This window comes from Falco biarmicus, chromosome 1 (genome assembly GCF_023638135.1).
Source record: "Falco biarmicus isolate bFalBia1 chromosome 1, bFalBia1.pri, whole genome shotgun sequence".
NCBI lineage: Eukaryota > Metazoa > Chordata > Aves > Falconiformes > Falconidae > Falco > Falco biarmicus.
Window position 1 is genome coordinate 51,077,369 of NC_079288.1, and position 26,731 is coordinate 51,104,099.

Consider the following 26,731-nt stretch of genomic DNA (forward strand, 5'->3'; position numbering starts at 1 on the left):
TTTGGTGCACTTTTAACTGAGGCAATATGAAGGAGGAAGGACTAAGTACATGGGTGATGGTTTGTGTGTAGAGAAACTCACTTTTTTTTTTCTTCTAACAAAACTTCTCCCTTGTTGCTGAAGTTTTTGCCATCCCTTGGTGGTGCAAATGTGAAGACTGAAATTGTGAAAAGTAAAAAAATGTTTGTTCTTGGTAGCTTTTTAATTTGATAGCCAAATGAGGTAGTGTTGGATAGCCTCACAGTTCAAAATACCTATGCCAGGAGGCTGTGTGCCAAGTGTTTAATTTTAGGATTCATCCTGCTGTGGCAAGTTGGCAGTAATCTGAAATTATTAGTGGTTGTAGTTCACGCTCTGTGCCATGCTGTAACTTTTTTTATTTGGTGGGAAGAATGTGGCCTTTCTTATCTCTAGGATTGATCTGGTGTAATAGCAGTGTAGTTAAATAAAGCATTTCAGGTAGTATGTGAAGATCAGATACTTACATATTGTAGCAGTTGCAGTGAGGGTAAAAATATAACTCCATATTGGTCTATGTTTGTTCTATAGTTAAGCTTACGGGACTTTAACCATATACAACATGAAGATTCAATTAAAACAAGAGCTTCTTTACATTGTACAATATGGTTTGTAGGAGATGCAAGGGTAAACGGGTAGTGGTATCACTAGATTAAGGGCTCTGTTTGCAGTACAGAAAAATAATATGCTCCAGTGTCCCCACTGTCCAGAGGAAATAAACCAACATATCAAAATATGCTAAGTTCCAGGAGTAAATTTATGAGCACACCAACCTTACACTTGTCTCTTGACAGAAACTATTGCAATGCTTCCTTTTCAGGCTACTTGAAAAGCATCCTCTGAAACTGATTGCAATGTTTGAAATCCAAGATAGCTACAGTTAGCTAGAATGGCTTATTCTGTTGTGTTTCATTATAAAGGGAATGTTTTTCCTCAAACAGGAGATCTATCTTGACGCTTTTACACATCCCTGACAAGGAAATTTAGAGAGACACACTGTGTCTAGATCTTGAATACCCTGTGGTTAGAAGAGACATTGTGTTGTGCTGAAGTGTTAAAGGTTTTGAACAAACAGGAGAACATTCAATTAGAAGCTGCCTGTGGCTTGCTGGGTATAAAAGTACAGCTACATTACGTAGATAGGCTAAACATCAAATGCTGGATTTCTTTTGTTAACTCACATTGATGACGACATTGCTCACTTGGATATCTTATTGTGAGAATATGTACTAAAAAAGTATGGAGAGGATAGAATCAAATAGTCGATAGAGGAAATTAAGAATAAGATTGCCTTTGTGACCTGAATTTGCTTCCTTTATTCATCTGTATTCTAATATAGTCTTTATTTATATAATTGGTTTCTTTTCCCAAGATGCTACTGCATTCATTTCACAGGCTAGATCAGTTTCTAGGACTGAGTAAGGGAGCTATTTGCAGAACCATACCCTTGACTGTTAGAGAGGCTGAAAGGTTTATGACAAACGGGATGAGTGATTGCAGAGACAAGGATAAGTCTTATGGTTACAGCGATTGAGTGCTGACAGGTTTTTCTGAGCCTGGTTTGGCCACTTCAAGTGCTTGTTCCACAGCCAGTCACTAATTCGGTATTTTTGCAGGCAACTATCTTAAGCACCGTTAGTAAATTTTTAACGTATTTCCCTACATTTTTAAAAAACTAAAACCCTGACATAGTAATTGTATGTTGTAAGCCATGCCAAACCCCTTCATGGTTCATTAGCATGACTGAACAGGTTAGATACGCTGCATAATCCTTTGTCATTTTAGCCAGGAGAGGAGCTGAAGGCAGTACGGTGGTGTCATCTTCTGTGTGCGCCGGCAGAAGTAGCAGGAAAAGTGCTCTTGGTTTGTTTGCACAGGACTAAAGAATTAAGAGACTTAAAAATCTGTGCTTCTGCTTTAACATTTGGCTCAGATAGTTGCAGATCCCTTTGACATCTCTACACCTGTTGCCTCTCATTTTTCAAAGTCACCTTTCTTGCACCCTAACCTGCCTCAGCCTGGCATTGCATGGTAGTCCAAACTTCAGTCAAATCCCAATCATTGCTCTCGCCTGGTTTTTCTTCTTGGACTTATCTGAGTTGTTATCTATTTCCCTGCCACATCTTCCTGTTCAGTTTTGTCTCCTGGCTCTTTGTTCCAGGCATTTTGCTATGTGAATCCTTCATTGTCTTCTCATCCAGTCCGTGCTGTTTCATCATTTTGTACTGCCTGCTTTCTCTTGATAGATGCTTAGTTGCTGGTTCCCTCTTTTAGGGTCCCACTTTTACCCTGATGCCTACTGGGACAAGCAGCTTCCCTCTCCTGGAATACAGATCATTAGCAGGATCTAAGAGAACAGAGACATGACACACTGTGTCCCTCCATGCTTACTTTCTGTACTGCCCACTGTGTTAACAAATCTGCAGTAAGACCTGGGTTTTTTTCCACATACTGCTTCCTGCTGGAGTGTGCCTGACTGGCTTGGGAGGCTGGCTCAGAGTCAAACCTGTCTGTGAGTAAGATCTCTAAGGGGGTGGTAGTATGTATGGCACAGATGGCATCTTCAGAATCATAGGTGCCAGATCTTAACAAGCTTCTGTGAGCACGTGCTAGCTGAATAACTTTTTTTTTTTTTTTTTTTTATTATTATTTTGGTGTCTTTGTCTTGACATAGGGGGGAAACCTCCACCCCATCAAACCAAAAAAACCCTAGGAAAAGCCCAATCTGCCTACTTGAACCTTCTTTCAAAAACACAGGACAATTGTACCTTCTTGGCAAAGCATAAAATAAGTCAAATTACTTTATTAAAGCACCAAACTTCTGCAAAAAATCTTGTTAGGGCAAGCATGTAGCATAGCATCCTGTAAGCTGAAATATATGTAATTTGGCAATGTTAAAAGCATTTTAAATCAGAACTGTATAAGGTAAAAAAGATTTGAATAAAACCAATACTACCAGTTAAAATTTTAATTTAGAAAAAGTCTATTTCTGAAAAGTCTTTTGCTGGTTAAAGCGATACATGCAATATAATATCAGTAACTACTCTTGTTCAGGATTGGGTTATGTTTTTTTTCCTGAAGAATCCTGTCTATGAAGTACTTTTGCACTGTTAATTACAAAAAATGTTTGTATTTCTTTGCCTTGACTCCTTCAGTTCAGCTGTATTTCAACAGACATGATTACATAATCAACCATAAACATTTGCCAATTTTTAATATTGGCCTCCTTGATACTGAGTATGTGCACTTCTGTACGCTGTTCTCTTGTTCACACTTGTGCAAAGTAAGTGTGTAACTGTTGCTCTGAAATTGTAATATGTTGTGCTCATTTTGCCCATCATTTGGGGAAATGGAGAATTGGGGTCCTTTTTGTCAGATCTCTAACATTGCTGTGGGCTTTGTTTTCCAATTCTAAAGAAAATGCCTTGATCTTGAGAGGGGGTGGTCTGAATTGTATTGTTATAATGTTGTTTCTGATCAAAAGAATTTACAGGTGAAATAGTGTTTTCCTTTTTTTTGATAAGCTTCCCTAGATGACAATTTTCTGTATCAATGCATTCGTAACCATGTGATTGCATAATGCATTCTAAGTATTCCCATGTACTTTATTTTTTTCATGTTAATAGGCTTAGTAGAGAAAAGAAATACCAGTGAGAATCATAGCCTCTCAACGTCCAGACTGCAGGGTACCAGGTTGCACACCTTGCCCTGTTTCTTACACTTCTTGAAGGCAAGCTGGTATGCTCTGTGGTTAAAATCTTGTGTGCAAGTGCCGAGCCACTGAAAGGCTGGAGTATTGCTGATTTACAGAGGCAGGGTGACTTGGGATATTCGGCAGGAAAAGGAACAGGAGTGGTAACAAGCAGCAGTAGTGGTAGTAAAGGCAGGAGCAGGTTCCACAGCTGATTTCCCAGCGTGAGTCAGTGAATGCACAGCTTCCCAGCTAGCAGTCAGGAGGAACCCAAAATTGAGTATTGCAAGAGATTCAGGGTTCATGTTTATCATGTGAAGTCACATGATCTTACTATATCTTAACTTGCCAACTTAGCCTTACTCAGGAGAAGATCCTTTGCTGCAGTGCTTAACAAAAAAAAAAAAGGGGGGGGGGGGGCAAGCAGAAGGAAAAATAAAGAAAATTGTGCAATGTGTGTTTATGCCTACATCATGCCGAGGAGACACCTAACAGTGAATGATCTGTGTATACCTGAGCTAAGATACTGTTTCTGCTTTCCCTGCACAGTGCTGCTGCAGCACGGAGCTGATCCAAACATTCGGAACACCGATGGGAAATCTGCGCTGGATCTGGCAGACCCTTCAGCAAAAGCTGTACTCACGGGTAAGATGCATACATCTCTCAGCAGCATTACCTGTAGTTCATTTTGTGTGTATAACTTCAGTATCATAAGAGCCTTCTGCCTTTTGAGATTTTCTGTTGTGTAAGAGCATTTTAAAACTGTCTTTTACCAGATTTCATATTGATGTAACTGTCGTTAATCTGCTGTGATGCTATAGGTTTGCTTATTCTACTTAAAATAATGCTGTAATTTTCTAACATCATTCATTATTCACTGTGTGAGTGGTTGGTTGGTTTTTTTTTCTTTTTAAATGCTACTCAATATATAGATTGAATAGGAGCCCCTAACCCCTGCAAAAAAGAAGAAAAAAATCAGGTCAATTGTTTTAAGACCTTCACTGTTGAGCAAGCAAGGACGTTTGTATAACTAAAAGTACCTGTGATCTGAAAGACAACCTACCGATTGCAGAGATCAATAGTTACGTTATATTTTGCTGCAGATTCCCATGCTACCCTTTCTTTCCTCTTCCTCATTAGTCATTTTAGGTAGAACTTTCTTGCCCACAATTTTTTTTTTTTTCCTTTTTAGAGGCAATTAGTTACCAAACAATATGTTTCATGAAAATATTCTACAGATACAACTTTGTTTTTACACAGCTTTGGTCTTTATAAATTAACTATTGTAGCGTACCAGTAAGCATTGAAAGTATATTATTAGTAGCCTGTCAAATCTGTATCAAGAAATACATGGTCATCTGTGCTGATTTTGACATATAGGAAATAATGTTTAGAACAAAGTAATCTTGGATTTTAAAATACATACAATTAGATTTATAAAAAGGGATTTAGCAGCTGAGCATCATTTGAAGAAATAGCTATTTTCCTTCTTTTGCCTTTATTTCCCCTATTCTTTCTCTCTTTTTATTGACAGCTTAATTTGTAGGTTATGTGCTATGCAACAATGTTATTCTTCCTCCAGATTCCGTTCAGAGCACACCAGCTCCCTTCACTTTGTCAGGAACATTTCCTCATCTTTTTCTAGTGCGCTGACTGCTATACATAATTATCTACAGCTTTGCAGTGCCTTTGGAACAGTGCACTTTAAATACATATGATTTAGTTTAATTACTCAGTGTCAAATTTAAACATGTTCCGACAGTGTTAACAGTGCTCGCTGTTCCTAGCAGGTTAATCTGACATTTGGCTGTTAAAGGGTACAGTTGTACAGACATTGAGGATGGAAAGGGCACCAGGGAGTCAAGGTACCTCAAAGGTGTTGATGAGTATTTGGCATTTAGTTATGGGGAACCTGGTATACGTACAGCTTGGGGCTTCCAGGCTCCAAGCTGCTCTCCAGGTTATGCTGGAAGATCAACCTCAGAGGATATTAAAGGATTTAGGAAGGTCTGTGATGGTAACTTCGTGTCTGTTACACTGAGTTCTCTGGGCACTAAATCACCACCTTGCGCCTTAGGGAACTGAGGGGGCAATGTGTCATAGTGAACAAGTGGAGATGGATTAGAAGCAGCCCTCTGAGAATGTGCTGTCCAGTGTAGCAAGACCCTGTGTCCCTGGCCTCGCCCCTAATGCCTCACACAAAAGCATCCAGTGACTGCCAGCTTCTGCAACCATGGATGTTGTCAGGTTGTACATATAAACGCACATGTCAAGAGCCACTTCTGCTGTTTAGGTGTTTTATTGTTCATAAAAAGACGCAATTTTTTGTATGTGTTTATTCTTCCTAGCAAGAAAATCAGCTTCTGGTTTTATCAGCTTTGTCCTCAAGGTGGCTCTTGGCTATGCTGGGCTCTCCCTGTGCTGTGCACCTGAGCTCCAAGCTGTGTAAGTCGGGTTTGAATCAGGCTGTAGCTGATGTGTGATGCACAGTAAGTGAAAAAGATGACACTGGATGCCATTTAAATGGAAGTTTTCTATTAAGAGCTTAAATTTTCTGGATGCTGCCCTGCTTTCTATTATCTCTGTTAGGCTGCTACATTCTGGTGCATTTTTCCATATGTTGTTACCTTCAGGTCTTGCTTCATCCCTCTGGAAGAAGGGGGCTTAGGGGATTTCTTAGGTTCTATCTGGCTTGGGATAATCTTTAGCTACAGCAATGCTTTGCAATTAGGGGCATCAGAACTTAAAGGTATTACTGGATTAAGGATGAGTAGGATATATTAACTTAGTTTTCAGTATTTAGTGGTGAATGATGGGATTTTAGAATGCTCGTGTTTAGAGCTTTTAAAAGTGGAGTGATCCTGAAAGCACAATCTGTAATTGTTAATGTATTTGCATTTTTAAAGAGCGTGCATGTCAAGGCTGTTCTCGCAATGTTATTTTGGGTTCCTTTTTCTGTCAGTGTCTATGACCATAATATACTTTTCCACATTGCTGCTGTACTGCTTGTTGGAGAACAAGGCTCCTCTTACTGCTTTTTTGACCCAAGTATTTGCATAAGTTCATGCATTGATGTTAATCGCTTTGTGAATGAACTGTCATTATAGTCTCTCTTTGACCTCCAGTTTAGCAAGAGTGAACAGAAAACTTGTTGGTAATTGATTAAATCTTTTAATTTGACAAAGAATCCAGTATGTGTTTTGAAAGGGACATTCCTGCTGGGTAAAAAGCATTTCTGGTGTTCTGGCAGCAAATGCTGATTCCACAATGATTCGTTCTTTTCTGTCTCCCAGTCTAGAATAATTTATAGTATCTTTTTCTCCTGAATTACAGAAAGGATATATAATGCAGTAGTTTCTGGGATGACTTCCAGCCATTTTCTTGCAATGTTCTCTTAAAGTGTGTGTTTTATAAAGGACACATAATGCAAATGAAAGGCTAATATTTTGATGGAAATGGGTGTTGAAAATTTCTTTGGAGATTAAAGTGAATTTTATAGAAATTAAACACCCAGTTCCAGCTTCTTTAAAAAAAAAAAAAAAAAAAAAGAGAGAGAGAAAAGGTTATGTAATTGGGGGTTCTGTTTTTTATCATTTAAACAGGAAAGCAGTCTTTTTTTTCCCCCCTTCTGCAGAATAAGCAGCATTTGCATTTGTGTGATCCAAACACTTAATGATTGAGAGGGTAAATATTATTTTTGGTTTCTTCTTCCTTAGCATCCCTTACTGTTCCTGAATGGGTTGTCAGAAACGTATTGTAATCTTCTCTCTCTCTAGGCTGAAGTGGTAGTACAGATTCCAAAAACATATTGCATCTAAAAACCAGAACTGTTACATCAGATTGATTATCCTAGTTAATTTTATTTTAGTTGAATTGCCTTTGGGGTGTGTGGTTTCTGAGATGGGGACTCATCTTTGTTGCCACACAAAGCACTGTAGGACTCCTGTCCAGAACAGGGCCTTTGGGAGCTTTTGCACTACAAGTCATATTAGTCTTCATTATTCTCTTATCCTGCTTATTGACTCTTTAAACATTAATATCTTTTTATATCTTTCCTGTACACTGTATGAAGAGCCAGCAGTATTGTTAATGATTTATGTGAAAGATTTATTTTGATTTTTCACATGCTGATGCTTTTTGTCACTTCCCCATGTTATCTGCTATTTGGAGATGCTTTCTCTAGATTAATGGTCATTCTTTGTACTTCAGCGGTTTCCAAAGCTGTTAGCAGGAGCTGAAGGCACTTTCATTGGATGATATGATCTTGACTACTCCATGCCACCGTTTTGCAAGGTTGACTTTGGTTGATTTCAAGAATTACTCCCTTGAAACAGGTGAAAATGAAAAAGTCTGCTGCATCTCCAGATTAAAGGAAGATTTCTTGGGTACAAAATAATGTCTTGTTTGTTAATAGAATTGGTTTTCAAAGTTAAACAAGACTCTGATCTTTCTGCTTACTATAGAAATGATGTCTTTTACAAACAAAGTGATTAGGTCCTATTGAGCATTTCTCAGCTCTCACAGTTTGGATGTGAAGGACAGCTGGATGAGTGAAAGTACAGTTGGGCTGAGGTTACCAAAGGTGTTAATGAGGATTCATGTTTTCATCTCTTTGTCATGTCAACTTTTTAATTTAAGTGGGGAACATAGTCCATTTATTAAAAAAAATTGTGCAAATATATTTCAAAGTGAAGTGCCGTCTAGGCATAATTTGCCTGCAAGGAAGGGAGAAATCTGATATTTTACTACAAAAAGTGTACTGAACTTTACAGAATGCAAAATGGTTCCTAGGTACAATTCATGCATTTTAAAATTGGCAGAAAGTGAAGAAACTGTTTTAGTTTGGGTTAGTTTTATTTGTACTGTGGTGCCTTTACAGCTTGACAGTCTCTAATCCCAAACTCTTTCCTTCTGAGCTGGTATTATTTCCTTTCAGGTACTCTTAGGATTTTAAAGGCATTCTGGATAGACACTAGCACTTCATTTTGGGAAGCACCATCTAATTCTTACATAGTTTACTCTGAAATCAGGTCATTTGGACAAGGTGTAGCTTCTGTCTTTAAGGAACAGTATAATAAAAATCAGTGCAAAAGGAGAAGTGTTTTAATGTTAAGGAGGGCAGGTGCTGCTAGAATGGCTTGAGCCATCTGTTTATCTGGGTCTTTGTCCTTTTGGATGGTGACACCAAGGTATGTTGCCTTAGAGAAATCCAGCAGCTGAGGAATATCCTTGCCCTGCAGAAGACTTTAACTTTATTATGTATAGGCTGTTGGCACATGCCTTGAACCAAGAGGTCTGAAGGACCTTTTCCAGCCCTTTTTTTGTGCTTTGAATGTATGTTTTTGGGATTGTGACTTGTTTAGTGTTCAGGTAGGTTTACTCTCCTCATTTTTACCACAGCCTTCCCAGTTCAGTGGTATGGATATCATGTGATGCTTTTATGTTTGGACTCCATGGGGACACTTGACATCTGCTTTCTGGAGAACTCTGAGGAATATCAGCATATCTTCAGGAATGCTGGGGCATTGCTTTTCCAGTCTTTGGAAAGATGCGGGCAAAATGTCCTTGTGGCACAGACCTAATGTCAAGTGTACCATTTAGGTGGCCCTCATCTAGAAGCTCTAACTATACGAATATGTAAATCTTCTGTTTTTAGAGAACATGAGAATTTTAAGAAGTATACATTTACAAATCTAATAAGATAGTTACAATTATAAATTGGTGTGTGGTCTAGTTCCCCCTTTCCTCTTTGAAGGAAGTGTACAGGTTGCTTGGCAGGCCAGGAGCGAAATGCTTTCCTTTTGCAGTTCTGGCATGATCACGTTTCAGTTGCATTTCTCATTTCCTTGTTTTCACATTGAGAAGAAAGAGGAAGAAACAGTCCTCTTTTTGTTCTAGATGCCATGCCACACATTGTGTGCACTTCTATGTTTCCCCTTCAAGAAGAGCAGTTCTTGTTCTTTAAGACTGTCTACATAAAAAGTTTCACTTCAGTGAAAATAGAGTTGCACTTTGGTGGCACTGCCACAATTCTTTTTCCACTTCCCAGCACTGCATTATTATTTCAAGATAGCACATCTTGATTTGAGCACTGTGCTCTAGTATTAACGTCCAGCTGACTTCTGTCATGATGATTTAATAGCTTTCATGGCATTTTTTTTATTTCAAGTTTTATTCAGGCTAAGTTTGGTGTTTTCTTTATTACCTCAGTGATGGTGGAAAAGCTAACTATTCTGTGGGAGCCTGTAAAGAAATTCTGAATTCTTGAGTTTGTGGCTTAGATTCCAGTATAATTCCAGATGATTTATATTATGCATGCAATGATTATTGTTTTAATTTGTCAGTACTCCTTTGGTCTACCTATTTTATTGCCCATTGCGCTGTTTGTCTTGGGTCCTTCTCATTTCTTCAGTTTTCTCTGGTAATTGAGTAATTTAAATGTTTCCTTCAATGTGGTAGATTACTTAACGCAAGTGCCAGTGTATTTTATCGTAAAGGAAACAAGTTACTCCTGCTTGGAAGTACTCTGGTTCTAATTCCGTAACTACATAATTTCTTTAATCTCTTACTGAAGGACTTGTGCAAGGATTTATGTGAGCTGGTATGTATGTTCTGCTGCCTAAATTTTCCATTTCCATGCCTTAATGGGCTTGGACTTCTTCCTAGTGTAAATTTAGCTCTGGATGCTTGTTTCATGGGGCTTAGTTTTAGGATCATGAGAGGTTCTCCTCTCTTTCCCCCTGCTCCTTATTTTAGAGACCAGCCATGACAGCAATGACATCCTCATCTTTTGTTTAAACTTAGCTGTGTGTCTTCAAGTGGCTTCTTTGGAACATGGCTGGCTGGAAGATCAGATGACTTTTCCTTCTTGTTCATATCCTTTATTTAGGCAGGAGATAAAAATCTGTAATCTGTTGTGTAGGTAGTCAAGTAAGAAGGGGCAGCGTGGGATTCAGGATTGATGCCTTTAAGAAAAGCATGGGTTTGATTTATACCATCCCCTTGGCCAGGTTTTTCATTCTTTGACCTTTCTTTTTTACAGTGATATCCATTTAGGAATATTTCATAAGAGCTGTTTGAATGGAATCAAACTCTTAACTTGTGAAAGGAATTATCCTTTCAAAGCTTTTATATGAAGCACCTAAGTGTTGTCTTACAGTTCTCTGATTCTCAGCTCTGCTATAGCAGAGTTTTGGATGCTTTGAAAGCTTTTGGAAACTGGATGTACACAAATTTATTTAGCCTATACTACACACTAAAATTTAACAATATCAAACTCAAAAGAAACTTTTCTTTCAAAGATTTGTTGTTATTCAGGTGGACAGAATAACAGATAAGGTCTCTAAACCTTGTAAGTAAAGACCCCAAAATGTATTTTCCATGCTGCCCTAGGAAAAATAATTGCAGAAATAAATAAGCATTTCTATTTCCATAGTGCATCAGAGCACTCCTTTTTTTGGTTTCTTTCCCTTGAGCACTCACCAACCTTATACTTCACTGAAATCTTTTCTTCTCTCTGTTGATTAGATAATTTTGTTTAAGTTCAGGATTTTTTTTTTTTTACATAGTCAATGTTGTACATTTCGGGTTATTAATAGCAATTTATGCCAGTCTTGAGACAAAATGCTACTTTGATCTCTACTACATTTTTCCATTGTCCATGGATAGCTTTTCTTCTGGACTGTTGTACCCAAACAGCTTTTTTACAATATATACTGCATGGGATAGTAAGCCAAGGTGCAGCGGTAAGGAATGAGTGGATGGAGAATGTTATATGATGTAACTTCTCATTTGTTTGGTTCTGTTTCTGAGTAGGATAGCCATGATGCAGTTGTAACTATTTTAATGTCATTTTTGCATATTATTTTTGATTCTAATTTGTGATCTAGCCTGTATGCAAGCATGGAACTTCCTTGAAAAAAAATTTTTTTAGGTATCTGGGTAATTCCTGCAAACAAAATCTGCCATTGCTTTTATCTCTTGTACTGTAACTTCAGGAACAGTTTTTTATACTTGGGCTGCTTTCTTCTGAAAGTGAAGCCACACATAAATTTTGAAAATGATAAGTCACAACTGAAATCTGTGGAGTCTGTGGATGTGTGGACAAAACATTTAAGACTATCTTTTCTAGGCTGAACAGATTAGTATCAAAGAATGTTGATGTTGCGTAAGGAAAATATACTGATGGGAAGTGGGAGAGGCAGGCAATCTTAATATTACCTTTCTGTGCACATATTAGGACACGGACTGCTTATGAGACTGCTTACTGTTCCCCACTGGCTTTTTCGACAGGATGGATGGCTGTGTGCAAGGAAGGAATCAAGACTGCACAGTGCAGTACAATGTTGGCTGTATGGCTCCTGCTTCATTTGCTGCAAAAGCTGAAAGCAAGAGTGAATGGTGCATGACAGTTGAAAAGGTTGCATTATGTGGTTAGGGCAGCTAAATATTTCCTTTGGAAATAGGATTTTCTTCTTGATTCTGACCAGTATTTCCACATTGTCTGGAGTGTCATTCTAACATGCTGAAAACTAGTGATTTTTGCTGCTCTAGTTCTCCTCTGTTAGCAACCAAGTAAAGATTCATTGCATCCTGCTATAAAGCACATAGGTTTGAAGTGGCTTGTGTTGCTTAACTGCCTCCCAGACAAGGACGCGCTGTTATAAAAGCTAGCATGTGGTAGAAATAATAGGTGGTTTTCCCTGTTCTTTCTAAACTTGGTGATACGGGCTCAGGCTCATACCCAATGCTATCCAACTTCTGGTGCCAGTTCCAGCACCCAGGCTTGTCCTCCTTAAGCTTCTTATCTTTATCTCCAGTTCCTGCCAACACATTCACATGCATGCTATGCACCCCCCTTACTTCAGATCTCCATCCTTTATTCTGCCTCTTTGGTTGTAGTAAAAATCCCACCTCTGTAGGTTTTTTGTGGTGTATGTTGGGGGTTTTGGGGGGTTGTGTGTTCTTTTTTTTTTTTTTTTCCTTTCTTTCTTTCTTCCCCATGGCTCCTAATCCTGGTTGTCTTCTAATTCTTCGTATAGAATCCAGGATCACTTCACCCCCTCGGTCTGGCTATCTTCCTGACTCTACATCTCATTCTCTTCTTCTTCCCTTTACCTACATACTCCCAGTCGGTTTCTGGTATGACTTTTATTCTTCTTTTCCTGAGCCAGCAAAATAACTCCTTTGGGAGTGTTTAATAAATGCCCAGATTTAAAAAGAATTTTAATACTATGTTGAGATTGCGTTATGTTTCAGATTGTTAATTGTTGTAGCTTTCTAACCTCCCTCTATGAGGCCTGTCACTTTCTATTTTTCCTTACTTTATTTCCACAGGAGCCATGTTTGAGCTTGAAGGAGATGCAAATTTGAAATTATTTTACTTTACAGGATCTGTTTCTTTTAAAATAACCAACCTAACCAGATGCATGTGGCTTGAAAGGTCATACTGCAACAATCTCAGTAAGAAGCCTGTTTCTGGTGCCCTACTTGCAAGCCCTTACTCAGCTGAGGTCTTCTAGTAAGAAGCTTTGTCAGACTTGAAAGTATGCGTTTAAGGAAGATTTTCTATGCATGTATACCAAATTTAATGATATCGCTCAAAGTAAATCCCTAAGTTTTTCTGATTGGTAGGAATATGTCAGCCTAGGGGAAGGTTTCTTCCAGTTCTTTCAAAGTGAAAAAGAGCTGAAAGTAAGCCCTTATAATAGCAACGTGACCAAACCGAGAGCTTTTATGTGCTGTGGCTGTGTTGGACACTCTTTTTCTACAGAGCTGATGTGTCAGGTTTGTTCTGGTGAGAGAGGGCTTATTCTTGCCAGCTGAGAAGTGCTCCTGCTTTGGTGAGTGGTGGGTGCAGGGTGCACCCAAGTTCTATGCAGCGCAGGGCGCCTGGCTGGGTCAGAGGCTCCGCCCCGCCCCAAGTTTACTACACATGTGCTAGATGTATTTTGAGTTCAAGGATAAGATTTTAAAAAGTAGTTAATACTCCTGAAATTTAAAGGGACTTGGTTTTCTGACTTACATTTTTTTAATGTAAATGGTCTAGTGTTTTTAGGGTAATGTTTAGAAAGGAGAAATAAAATTGGTTTTTGTGTCCATTGTTTCTTTATGAGACATTAAATGTCTAAAAGAATTTTTGTATGAATTTATTTAAAAATATCTTCATCTACTGCTTGTGTAACTTCTATTTCTTTTAAAACTGTTGTGACAATTTATAAGTCCCTATGGCTTCATTAAATTAGGATTTAAGATTGTGATTGCTCTCATGTAATAGGGAATCCATTTTTAACAATATGTTTGAAAATTCTGTTTTAGACAATTTATACCTAAGGTTATGACCATTCTCTGTGAGTGTATTTGCAGCTCTTTGAAACTTCCATGCCCCAGGTTTTGTGTTGCCCTTTTGCTGCTGATGCCATTCTCAGGGTAGCAGGGTTTGAAGCACAGCGTGTGTGTTTGTCTCTGATACCCCATTTCACCCTGGGATGCTTGATCATCAACTGAACGGGGATGTGCGCTGGACTCTGCTGCGTTTGCTGCTTCCAGCAGTTCCTATGTGCTTTCCCATTTATGCAGTAAATAAAGCAGATGTCCTTCAGGTAAGATGTAGTTTGTTGTGCCGTCCTTACTCATATCCTGACTGTAGAGTGCGAGTCAGGGATCCTGTGAGAGGGAGAGCGTGGTATGGTCACAGCAGAATGCATGTACGTGCAAGCGGAGTTTAGTGTGCACAGGAAGTCAACCAGATACTGAAGGGGTGTGTGTTTGAATATACTCCTGCAGCGTCACCTTTTTCAGACTTGGCCCAGCGTTCTCCTTTTCTCCTGGCCCTGATTTGCCTAGGTGTCGTCTTGCTTTCCCCCTGACCTGTTTAATCAAAGCTGCAGTTTTCAGCAACCTACAGTTTAAACAAATGAGGTTAGATTTTTCAGATTGGCCATGCTAGTCATTTCTTCTAACTTCGGATGACCCAAATGTTCTGTCATATTTCAGGTCTTCACTCTGAAATATCTAGATATTAAAGTTTCTTCTCAAAGAGATTAGAAGAGGTTCTATGTTTTGTTCAAATATATGAAGTGTTATATATGAGTTTGTGGGCAGCGTGAACGCTCTGTGTTGTAGATGTGGTATAGTTCTTTTAGTATAATTTTTAAAGTTGCATTGAGCTAGGCAAGAAAGATTTCAGCCTGAAGGATTCAAAGTTGGCAGAATTACAGCGGAAACTAGTCTTTAAATCATAGTGAAGTAACCTTTAGTTTCCTAGCAGCTATCAGAATTGCTACCAGCTCTGTCTACAATTAGTATATTGAGGAGTCAGATTTCTTGGATGCAGCTTGTTTTGCTTTCATGTCCTTCTGAGCTTAGGCCACCCACCTTGAAGTCTTTTAAAATGAACTCGATGGCATAGGGGCTTTTATAATTGTAGAAACACGTAATGGAAATGGAACTCACCTAACTTATTTGAAGTGATCTGACGCAGCAGGCTCAGATGCAGTTTACGTTTCGTGTGGCCATGGATTAGTTCTTTGTGCTGTACGAACACTCCAGAGATGAATGAGGAGATAGAAGAAGCTTATACTTAATATCGTGTAACTTGCGCTGTTGCTTTGGCTGGCCTGTATTGACAGGCCAAGGGCCGCAGGTCTGATGTGGTGCATCTTCTGTGCCCTGACACCAGCTCAGTACCCAACCACTGAGGCCATCCACCTGACTTGTTCTGTTGAAGGGACGGTGAACTGAGGAGAAGGGGAGGAAGGTAACCTAAAGCAAATACCTCTAGCCTCTTCTTTATTGGACAGGTTGCAAAAAATAGTTTGAGTTTGTAAGAGGCTCAGTTTTCTTTCTAGAAATAATCCGGATGTCCCTCTGCGGTTGACTGTAGCACCATTTGGAGTCTGAATGTGGTTAGTGCGTGTGTCTCTACTTAGAGTATATGGCATCTAAGATCAAAATAGGACTGCATTGCTTTTGTTTTATTTTACACATGCTTTTTAATTATGGAGAATGTTGTCTTATACTGGGGGTGTAGTGTGTGATGAGCGTTTAATTCTCATGCATACACACACATTCACATGTACGTTATGAACAAAAATGAGACAGTTCTCACATTTAAGGTAATGACAGTATTGTTTTTACGTAGCTGAAGTTACTGTCAGAAGTGTTGTTTTCCATTGGTATGTGAAGAGGCTTCTAGAATGGATACTTTACTCTTATGAGTTTCTGAATAATGTTTCTACTAAACTGTGTAGTGATTTCAGTGGTGACTAATTTATTCAAACTATCACAAATAATGTAAGTATTGACTGCTCAGATTCAGAAGGCCTGGAGTTTGGAGTCTCGTGAGCTTGTTTGTTTCATCTGTTTGCTGGGGAGGGGGGGAAGCAGTCTTGATGACTGTTTTTTAAGAATTTACTAAATTGTTTAATTATTGTTAAAATTATTTGTCAAAAATCATTCTGAACTTGCCCTCACTTAAAACAAAACATACCTTAGATGTGCTAAACCCCAAACAAATCAAACTGTATTTATATTCTCCCAGGAGGCTGGAGTAAGAAAGGAGAAAAACTACTTCCATCGGGTTTGTCTTATTTCTTTATTTATCACTGGAAGGCAGACAGATCCTGTGGTGAACACTGCTGATGCATGAACTTGAATTTCATAGAATATGATGTGTTTTAGACTGTTTAGGTAGCAATAAAAAAACCCCAAACAAACCAACCTTAAATTTGTAGCTGGGCGTTTCAATTTTGAAAGTTAATTGTGGTGGCAGTATGTGGGTCTGTGACTGAAAAACATGGCAAGTTTTGTTTAAGATGAAGAAAATCAGACTGAACTGTTTTTGAGAACTTTGAGTACTTCTGTTTGTTGAAAATTTCAGACTCAACAGAAGATTTATTAGCTTCATTTCATGCTTTCTAACTGTTTGTTGTGATCGTTAAATAACAATCAAGGCTGTTTCTGTATGATGAGACATCACTTGTTATACTTCAATTTTCACTAGGAAGGATATGTATTAGCATTTAAATTGAAATTGCTAATTTCCTTTTGCTTATGTCCTTAGGGCTCAATCCTGCCAGATGCTGAGCCACTCTCCTTGTGACTCAGGAAAGATCTGGGTTTAGCCTGGGGTTTCTTCAGACATTTAAATGTTGTTTGCTGAAGTGGGCCCACAATTTTCACCATCTCTAGAGCGAAGATGGAGGCCATTCCAATGAAGGTGGGGCTGGGTGCTGTTCTGCTCTGGGGTACTGTGGGTGGCTGTAGTCTGCGTCTTGTGAGTAGGCAAATAAAGCCTTGTTCCAGATATTATGAAATAAAGCAAGTAATTTGTTTAAAGTATTTTTTTTTTTCTGCATGTAGTTATTTTAGGAGAAGCATAATATGTGGGTATAAAGGAATAATACTGGTCAAAGCAGTATTTCCCATCACAGTAATAATCAGGTAGACCCATTGTTTTGCATTTTCTATTGTATTCGTGGACAAGGGAACACAGGTGGGTTTTTTCTCTTTAAATATTTGAAGTTTTTCGTAACTCTCTGAGCACTGTCCCTGATGGCTATTTATGAAACTCTTGTGTTCAGTTATGAAAAGGCAGGACTTGTCCTTCAAACCTGCTGTGTCTGTGTGAGTCAGCCCTTTTTGTGTCTGGCCAGCATATTCCTGGCTGCAAGATTCTGTCTTGGTGCTCTTGGTAGAAATGGGGCCTCACAGTTCAAATGCCTTTAGTCCTGGGATTGATACCAGATCCGTAGCGCTCTCCCGCAGGTTGCTGCAGTGCAGTCTTCCACTTTGGAATGTGGTTCTTCATGGTGGCATTGATAGGAACCTCTGGTAATTCAAGAGCGTACAAGCAGCTTTGGAAATCTTCCTACATTGATTTTTTTTACTGCATGCAGTACAAGGGAGACAGAAAGATACCCTTTTTTCTAACTGGATCTGTGGTCCCCTTTTGCTTTTTCTTCTTAAACACTTTTTTTTTTTTTCCCTTCTGATTTCATGACTAGAGTTGTGTTTTCTAGATGGTGGACTCTTCTCATACTTTACTATTCATCCATAGCAAATTGCTGCTTTTTTGTTTGGTTTTAGGTTTGGGTTTTTTTGGTTTATACTGCTTTTCTGAGGGGAGGGGAGGGGAGGAAAAGGATTTTACTGTGTACCAGAGCTATTGTCAGTCTCTTGTGGATGTACTATGTGGAGACTCTTCCAGGCTATAAGAGTTTTCTCTGAAATTAGATTGAATGTCATTTGTACGTGGCTTTTTATCTGTCATGAAGGTTTGAAGACTTATTTATAATACAGCAAAACCTAACTTTATATTAAATCTTATGCAAAACCTCTATGTAACCATTTGGAGGTGATATTAAAAAGCATGACCTCATTGGGAGGTAAGGAGTCATCTATGCCTTTGAAAGTACATCAGCTGTGGTCTTCGTCATTCCTTATTTCATACTTGATAGAGAAACTCTGGCAAGATTCAGCCTTCCATGTCTCACAAACCTGTTTGTTTCCAGTATGCTTTAGAGTTCTTTTAAAATTACATCTTTGTGATTTGTACCTAATTTAGTTGCATTTAATCATATGTTTTATAACTTTCCCCTGTGGTGCAATGGGACTGTTCTTATGCTTAAAAGAGCTATAAGATTAAGTTCTTTACTTGGTTGGTGGCATTGAATGGCTTCTAATTTTAACATAATAGTAAACCTGTTGTTGATCTTGCAAGAAGATGCAAAATTTTGGATCAGTAGCACATTATTAATGGCAAATTCTCATGCATCTGGCATGCTATAACATATACTAAGCAAAAGTCTTTTGGTGCTTTGGAAATGCGTTGATAAATCACGCTCAGTTTTGTTGCAACACTTAGAGAACCAGAATTAAAAACCAGTAGACTATAAAGTATGAATGTGTGTATTCTAGGCTATTGATTATCTTTCATGAATAGTAAGTACCAGAAACTTGTGTTTACCATGATGCTTTTTCTACTTCTGCCCCACAAAGGTAGCTACATTTTGTTCAGAGTGGAATAAAGAGTTTTCAGTGCTAATTTAGAGACCATGTAGCAGAGGCTTGGTGCAGATACATTATAATACATAGACATTTGGTGTCATTTTGCATTTCCTTGGAGCTGCTTACAGGCCCAAAACTCGGACAAAAGAGGATTTATCCTCTGTTGTGACTCCTGTAGTCTAATAATTTCCTTTTTATAACAAAAGCAGGCTGTGCCCCTGAATTTTATTAGTCTGAAATGTTTTAAGATTAGGCTTTCCTCTTCACGGATGATAAGCTTATTTCTCTGCTGCTTTGTTCCAGACTCCCCAGATCTTGCTGCTTTGGGTGATAAAAGTGTTACCATAATTTTAAGAACTTGTAGGCTGTACATGACTCATGTATTTTTCATTGTTGCATGCATTAGTTCTTTTAAACAACTTAGGAGCTGACTAGTGGTAGGAGAAATTCTGTGGTCAGCTGAATTTGATCTTTGAGGGCTGATCACAAGAAGCAAGTTGCAGAGTTAGGGCCTAGACTAGCAGTAAGAAACATGAGCTATCTCAGTGGACAAGAATTGTTTTATTAAAAAAATAAATAAATCCCCTCAGATTTACCAAGTGGATAAAAGGAGCACAAAAATAGTTTCCCTCTCTTTTTGAGGATGTGGAAGAAAACCTGTTAATTCTTTCCTCTTGTGATTTCCCTTGCTTCTATGCATGTATAGATGCTTTGCAGGTTGAAGAGGACTGTGTTGATGAACAAGCTGTTTTTAACTGTCTCCTTGTAGTACTTTTTGTGGGAACTTGTTTTCATATCCCGGAGCTTATTCCTTTGGAAATGGCAATTTATATAGCTGTAGTTGAGAGAGTTTAGGACAGCGCGGGTGTGTGGGAGGGATGCCCTAGGCCCTACAGAACATAGGGCAGCGTCGTATGTGTTAAGTCTGGACAAAGTCTCTAGAAGTAGAAATAAAATGGCACTGGGTTTTAATAGACCTATGGGTGTAATGGTCCACCTCCACAAATCAACTGAAACTTCCCTTATTAAAAACCTCAGGTCAATTATAATTTATACGGTTATTTCAAGCAAGTTTCTACAAAGCTCTCCTTGTCAGTAGTGACTAAAAAGTTATGCCCACAGTAATTAAAACTTGCAAGCATTTGATCATAATAGCAAAGTCCAGACCTTGGAAGACGTGGGTGGTTGGCTCCATGCAAGCAGTGAACTGACAGCAAAGTTCACGTTACCAGGTCTCTCCTCCTGCACCTTCCTTGTTTCCCTGCAGTGCCTTTATTCTTTCCACAGACTTGACTTTGTTGGAAAAGGCATGAGGGCCCTGAGGCTATTCCCTGCATTCCTCCTCCTTATTCTCTTCTCCCAGTTCTATTTGATTCACCTTGCTCCTGGATGAGGTGCCTCTAAAAATGAGGTGTCTCTTTCATTTTATTTGCTGACATATGGAAAAGGCAGGCAGACCTGACAAGCCAGAAGAGAACAATACGGGTCTTGCCCAAGATTTATGAAGTACATGTTTTGATGAGCATGTTATTTACAGCGAAGTAGCGGCGGGTTTAATGAGAATCGCTAGACATTACTGCTATCTTGAAGTTTCAGAAAAATACAATTTTAGACAGAGACAGTCACTTTTTCTGGTAGAAAGAAACAATATTCTCCACGCTCCTGAAAAAAAGAGTGCGCCATTGAACATAGGAAACTTGATGGTCTTCTGACCAATCAAAAAGTCTGTATTGTCTTGAATAATTATATTAACCAGCACAGGAATTAATATATTCTGTGCTGTTTGTCAGAATGGTGAACGAAGAGTCTTTTTGGAAATAGAGATGCAAATACGTAGTAGACCTGAGGAAAACCTACACAGCACTAACCGATGCGTAGATTTTTTTTTTTTTTTCTTTGTATTGCCAGTGGTTTGAAGATCAAGTCTTACGTTTGTTTGATGTGGAGTTGTAGTAGCTAGTGAACTATTTAGATGTTTATTAATCCTAAAGTTAAAAGGAGGCTAAAAGAACTGGGTATGCTCCTTTTTAAAGAGAATTGTTGAATTGGTCCAGTACCCTCAGCTTTGTATGTAGCTATGGGTTGATGCTCTTTGTTTCAGTGTTTCCTGCATATCTGAAAGATTGACCAAGACCCGTTAGTCATCCTTTAGTAACCTGTTTACTGCTTTAGCATGGGTTTCCTCCCCACAGGGTACAGTCCTTTGGGAGCAGACTGCTCCAGTGTGGATCCTCTGTGGGCCACAGCTGCCAGAAAATCTGCTTCTGTGTGGGCTCCCCATAGGCTGCAGCTTCCTTCAGGGCACCTGCTATGGTGTCAGGCTCTCCATGGGCTGCAGTGTGGATACCTGTTCTGGCATGGTCCTCCATGGACTGGCAGGGGGACAGCCCATGCCACTGTGGCCTCCTCCATGGGCTGCAGGGGGAATATTTGCTCCAGTGGCTGGAGCACCTCCTCCCCCTCCTTCACTGGCCTGGGTATCTGCAGGGCTGTTGCCTTCACATTTTCTCACTCTTCTCTCACAGCTGCTGCACACTGGTTTTTACCCTTTCTTAAGTATGTTACCACAGAGTCACCACCGGCATCACTGATGGGCTCAGCTTTGGCCAGTGGTGGATCTGTTGGAGCCAGCTGTAAGGGGCTGTGTCCAGCACAGGCCACCCCAGCAGCACCTCCTGCTACCAAAACCTTAACTTCTGCACCCACTTGAAAGCTGGAGAGATGAAGTAGCCTTTGGGCCACACTGAAACTCAAATTTGTTAAAAGCAGTGTTAACTTCAGCTCTCAAAAATGAGCCTCACTTGTAATGATTGATGTCTGCTGTGTACCGTGTGTATATGTATATATATGTATGTGTATGTATGTATATATATATACACACATATACAGTGCTGCCAGGCTAATTTGAAAATATAGGCGTCTGGAGTTTAACCTCTGTTATTTAACTTTGCCCATACTAGAAAGCCCTTTGGATCCATGGTATGAATGTATCAGTTGTTCTGCTTCATCCCACATTCAATTTTGTCTGCAGTGTATTTGTCACCTTTAAAAATAACATAATAAAACACCACAAAAAACCCCAACCAAAAAAACAAATGCTTGTACCTGAAGAAAAGTTTTCATCCCTTTTTTTTTTTTTTTTTTTTTTCTTTTCTCACTGTAAAAGAGTCTGAATTTGCAAATGGCTATCTTTGTATTGAAACTTACCATAACTGGGGACAGTGTAAAAATGAATACACCTGCTCTGGCTCAAAACTGTGTAACTTACCTTTTCCCATTTTACATGTAGTTTTTTTAAAAATGAGGATATTGTATTTTCTGTTTTACATTGTTACCTATCCTGGAAAATATTTTGTTCATTCGGAAGTTAGACATGAAAGATTATCAAAATATTTTGTGATTTGAGCCCTCAAAAGAATTATTTCTGATTGTGAGTAATGCTACTGTTTTCTCAAGCCATATCTGTCCTTGGAAGAAGTGTATACTAATCTAAAAAATTTAAATATCTCACTTCTGTAGTAATTAATAAGATTTGCTTGAGTTTTAGCTGTAATTAAAGTCTAAGTCTGTGCCATTGTAATTAGCATGATCTTCCTGCTCCTCAAAGATGACATGAATGCAGAATGTAGTAGTAATTTGTTAGTCTGTATAAAGAGCAGGTATCATTTTTGGTATAGTTGGCTGCTGTGAATTTTAGTCATTTCTATTGCATTTTGCTTTACAGTGCCGGCTACAAGTCAGGTAAGCATTTAAAAAATGTGTGTTGATTTTACTTGGCATTGCAGCGCTGATGGTGGTTAGTATTTATCTAGACAAAAGCCTCTATAATGTTAAAACCAAAATTTTATGCTAATTAACATAACACTTTCTACTTTAAAGAAAGCATCTACTCCTCCATATAGTACAAACATAAATAAAACTGAGGATATTAAGTACTGCATTTAATGGGTAAGGAAAATGTCATGCTGTGTGACTGCTTACCAGAAATTTTATTTCCTGGCGTTCTTCCTGCCCTAATAAGTCTCTAACATTTTCCAGAGGCTTCAGAGCTAGTACTTTAGATAATAATTTTTGGATTTTGGCATCACAGCCAGAATAATAATTTAGAAGTCCACGAACATGCTTCTAAAATGTCCCACTGCTCCCTCTTTCTCCATGGCAAATTCCTAAGTGTGTAGTTTCTGATCTATGATTGTGACTCTTCCATGGCCGTTCTGTTTTTTAAAGTAGAAGAGGGGTCTTGAAAAAAAGGCTCTATAGAGCCATTCATAATGGGTGTATGTTGTGATGCAGAAAGCACAGAGGGAGCTGCCTGTGGCTTTTTCTGGTGCAAGAAGGGAACCAGATTGCAGGGAGCAGACACCAGTGTATTTGCAGCGGAGATGAGACCAGTTAATAGTTACTGGTGTGCTAAAATCCATCTTGACCCGAGAAGCAAGTTGTCCTCTGAAGTGCCTCTGATGGTACCTTGAGGTACCATCAAGACTACTGAAAGAGGTTTATTTTGCAGGTCTAACTCCTGGGGCTCAGGCTGGTGCTACTGCTTATATTTTTCTTTTGCACCAGTGTATCTTACACTTTTTTTTCTGCAGAGTGGCATACTGTTACCGGTAGATCACTTCTTTTCCCCTCTGTGTTAATAGTATCCCATGCATCATGTATTCAGTCTGGTAAACTTACTTCAAAGATAATCAAAAGCGTTAAGTCTAGAAGACTTGTACAGCCTGGTGTAGATACACCAGGTGTAGATATTTTAGCCTTGTAGGTAATTTTTATAGGCCAGCTGTGCAAACCTGTACATTTGAAAACTTGCTACAAGACAATTGGAGTCAATTTTTTTAGTGAGCCTTAGGTGAGCTAACTCTTGCCCAAGGTGGTCTTTCTGAGAACATTGTGGGCATCTAAAAGACATTATTTGGCATGAAGCTGCTGTATCAGATTCATGCCAGCATGCTATGTGATCTACAAAGATATGTTTTTGAAAGGCTTCTGGAAAATGTCTTCTCCATTTGAGCCTGTCTTTCTTGTTGCTGCAGCGTTCTTATTGTGTTTTCTGATTGTTGACCCCATAAATGATTGTCCTGGTTTCCCATACTTGATAGCAAAAGCAAGGAAGTGTCTTTAGGCCATGCTTTTTAAATCAGAATTAGCTGTGGGTCTGTTCAGGTAACGGTGCTTCAATAGAAGCACTGAAATTATTTAGTTCAACAATTCTGCTTGATCTCCTTTCTTCCTTCTTGTCACTTGCCTTTGCATTTAAAATAGAAATTGAACTGCCCGAGAACCAGAAGTGTCTGAGAATCATTTATTGACATTTTGTTTAAGCCTACCATCAAAATTAATGGATTTATGTCTTTTTTCATTTTACAGTTTAGAGACCTGAGATTAAAAACTGGTTTGGTGTCACTGAATAGCAGAAGCTCTCAAGTTGGAAGGGACTTCTGGAGATAGTCTAGTCCAGCCCACCTGCTCAAAGCAAGGTCAGCTGGAGCAGATTGCCCCAGGACCATGTCCAGTCAGGTTTTGAAAAGCTCCAAGGATGGAGATTCCACAACTCCTCAGGGCAGCCTGATCTGGTGTTTGATCATCCTTACGGTAAAAAAAAAACCAAAAAAAACCCCAAAAATCCCCATCTAGTATTTTCTCAGTGTCTGAAACAAAATATTTCATAGTTGAAGCAGGAACTTCAACTTTGGCAGGCATTTGCACTTGGTTCAGAGGTGTGCCTTTAGCTACTCCTATGGAAGTCCACCCCAATTTGGCCAAACTGTAAGTTTCTGAATGTTTTCTGTGGCAAAACCTCCAAAGAACTTGCTGTCAGGTTACAGCTGAAAGTTAGATACTTCCAGTAGGGAGTATTTGTTCCAGTTTACTTCCTTAAGGTACCAGTTAAGCACCAGACTATGCTACCAGGTGTGGAAATGGTGAGTGATTGAGGAAACCATGCAAGTACACACCAACAGGCTTTCAGCCTAAATGATGTTTACCAAACTTTTGAAAGCAAATTGCATTGGAATGCTTCAGCTTGGCCATGAGTTGTTAAAAGACTTGTTCAAAATATGCTGTCATTCAATGTAAATAGTTATGTAATCTTTAGTGAAGTGCTTTGAGCACTAAAACAGTTGACAAGGATGACTTCTAAAAACTTGCTGTTGTCTGAGGGATGCTCAGTTGACATGAGGGAAGCAATTAATTTGAAGTTACTGTTTCATGTGCTGTTTAGGCTCAAACAGTGGTTTAGTTGCATTTGCTTTGCATTTCTTCCCTGACATCAGCTAGCAGCTTTTCTGTTGAAAAAAACCTAAGCTGATACATTTGTGCCATTTCTTGATTCTACCACTTACCAAGGAAAACCACCAGATTTTGCAAATGACGTTTGGTCAATCACAGCATTTAGTAGCACTTACCCAAGAGTGCTACTTCTTGTAGCACAAGTGAAATGCTGTTGGGAAAGTGTATGATCAAAAATGTGTCTGTTTGCCTGTAGTTTTGCTTTAATTAAACCACATCAAAATCTTATGGAAGTGCATGTAGGGATGGGGGGGTGGGGAGGGGAAATTGTAGAAATACATGAAGGCTGGAAGTCGGACACGAACGTGATCAGAAATTTAAAAATTGAAGTTGTATGGGGAACCTGAGCCCAGGTCTCTGGGATGTTGGTTTTTTTCTGTCCTAGTCGGTAATTGGTGCTCCTAATATGCTTATAGCTGCAGATCTTCATTGGGGTAGAATCAGATCTAGAGCAGAAGTCAGCTGGTGAATGGTAAGTTGTAGGATTTGCACTTTGATTTAAGATACAGCAGGAATAAGATGTAAGGTGGGAAGCATCAACTCTGTTTTTAAGTAACCAAACCGATTAAATAAATACAGTATTGACAAAGGTTTTTGCAATGCCAAGGCTCCTGCCTTTGTCCCAGGCATTTCCATTTTGAAATGCTATTTCAGTATTTGGAAGCATAACTATCTTCTCAATGATTGCTCCAGGAGGCATGTTGAACTGTATCGGAATGGGCAGGGAAGGCAGCTAAATACTGTCAGACTTCTCTGATGTGCTGAGTGGAGGTATACCATGGAAGAAGGTGGGATAAAGGTTAAGAGTTAGGATTAACTAAGATTAACTAGAAGACAGATTTGAAACAGTCCCTTCGCATACTTTGCTGTTGGCCCACTTGGGCATGTCAGAACAACTGGTCTTGAGTAAGCAATAGCATCCCTCTCCTCTATATATGGGTGAAATTTTAGTTTTTGCCTCCTCTCCTAAGAAAGCAACTGTTTCTGTTATAGGATGGGATTATATAAAATACCAAAGAGCTTTATGTCTTTTTGTTGCTGCTTTACCGAAAAGTTTCCAATTACAGCTCTTCCTTTGTGTAGAGATGGTCATTGCTGTCATATTAACATACCAGGTATCTATTTTCTGTACTTTTTCCTTAATTCATGTGCCTTCATCCTTCATATACTTTCCATTTCCTCCTCTGTTATATTTGGTTTTTTTCAAGTTAGGCTTTTAGTATACTGGATTTGTATATTGTCAAATAGACTTAGCAACAGTGATGTCCAGTTCCCTGATTTGGAAATACAAAGTCTTAGAGCCTTTGTCTCTCCTGTGAACAATTCCAGTTTTTTAAAGTCTCGCAGGTGCAATGAATCTTGTTATTCTTTACAGAGGTGGAGATTTTGAGGAATGTCACCAGATCCCAAATACATCAACACCACCTTGTAACGTTGCCATTGCCAAATGAGTATATGTTTATATATATCATAGCAGTCAGATCAATAGGGTTTAAAAGTCCTGCTTCTCAAATAGAGGCTTGTGAGAGAAAGACTGCTTTGAGCACAGTCTTACTGTTGGTGAAGGTAGGTAGGAGAACTTTACCTGTAATTATGCACTTACCAATGGTAAATGTTTTATGAACACAGTCCAGAGTGTTGTTTGGAATGAATTTGGATGCAAAGTCACTATGCTTACTATTTTATTCTGTTGGTGTATATGCAGGTGGTAGTCAGTGAGGT

General features: G+C 38.9%; 1 protein-coding gene across 3 annotated transcripts in view; it reads left to right on the forward strand.

Moving 5' to 3' along the window:
* TNKS (tankyrase) overlaps positions 1-26,731 on the forward strand; it is a 140,904-nt gene that overhangs the window by 28,569 nt on the left and 85,604 nt on the right. For all 3 annotated transcript variants that reach the window (XM_056322135.1, XM_056321965.1, XM_056322044.1), the window contains exon 3: positions 4,259-4,354. In XM_056322135.1, the coding sequence (XP_056178110.1) occupies positions 4,259-4,354 (96 nt within the window). The remainder of the gene's footprint in view (positions 1-4,258; positions 4,355-26,731) is intronic.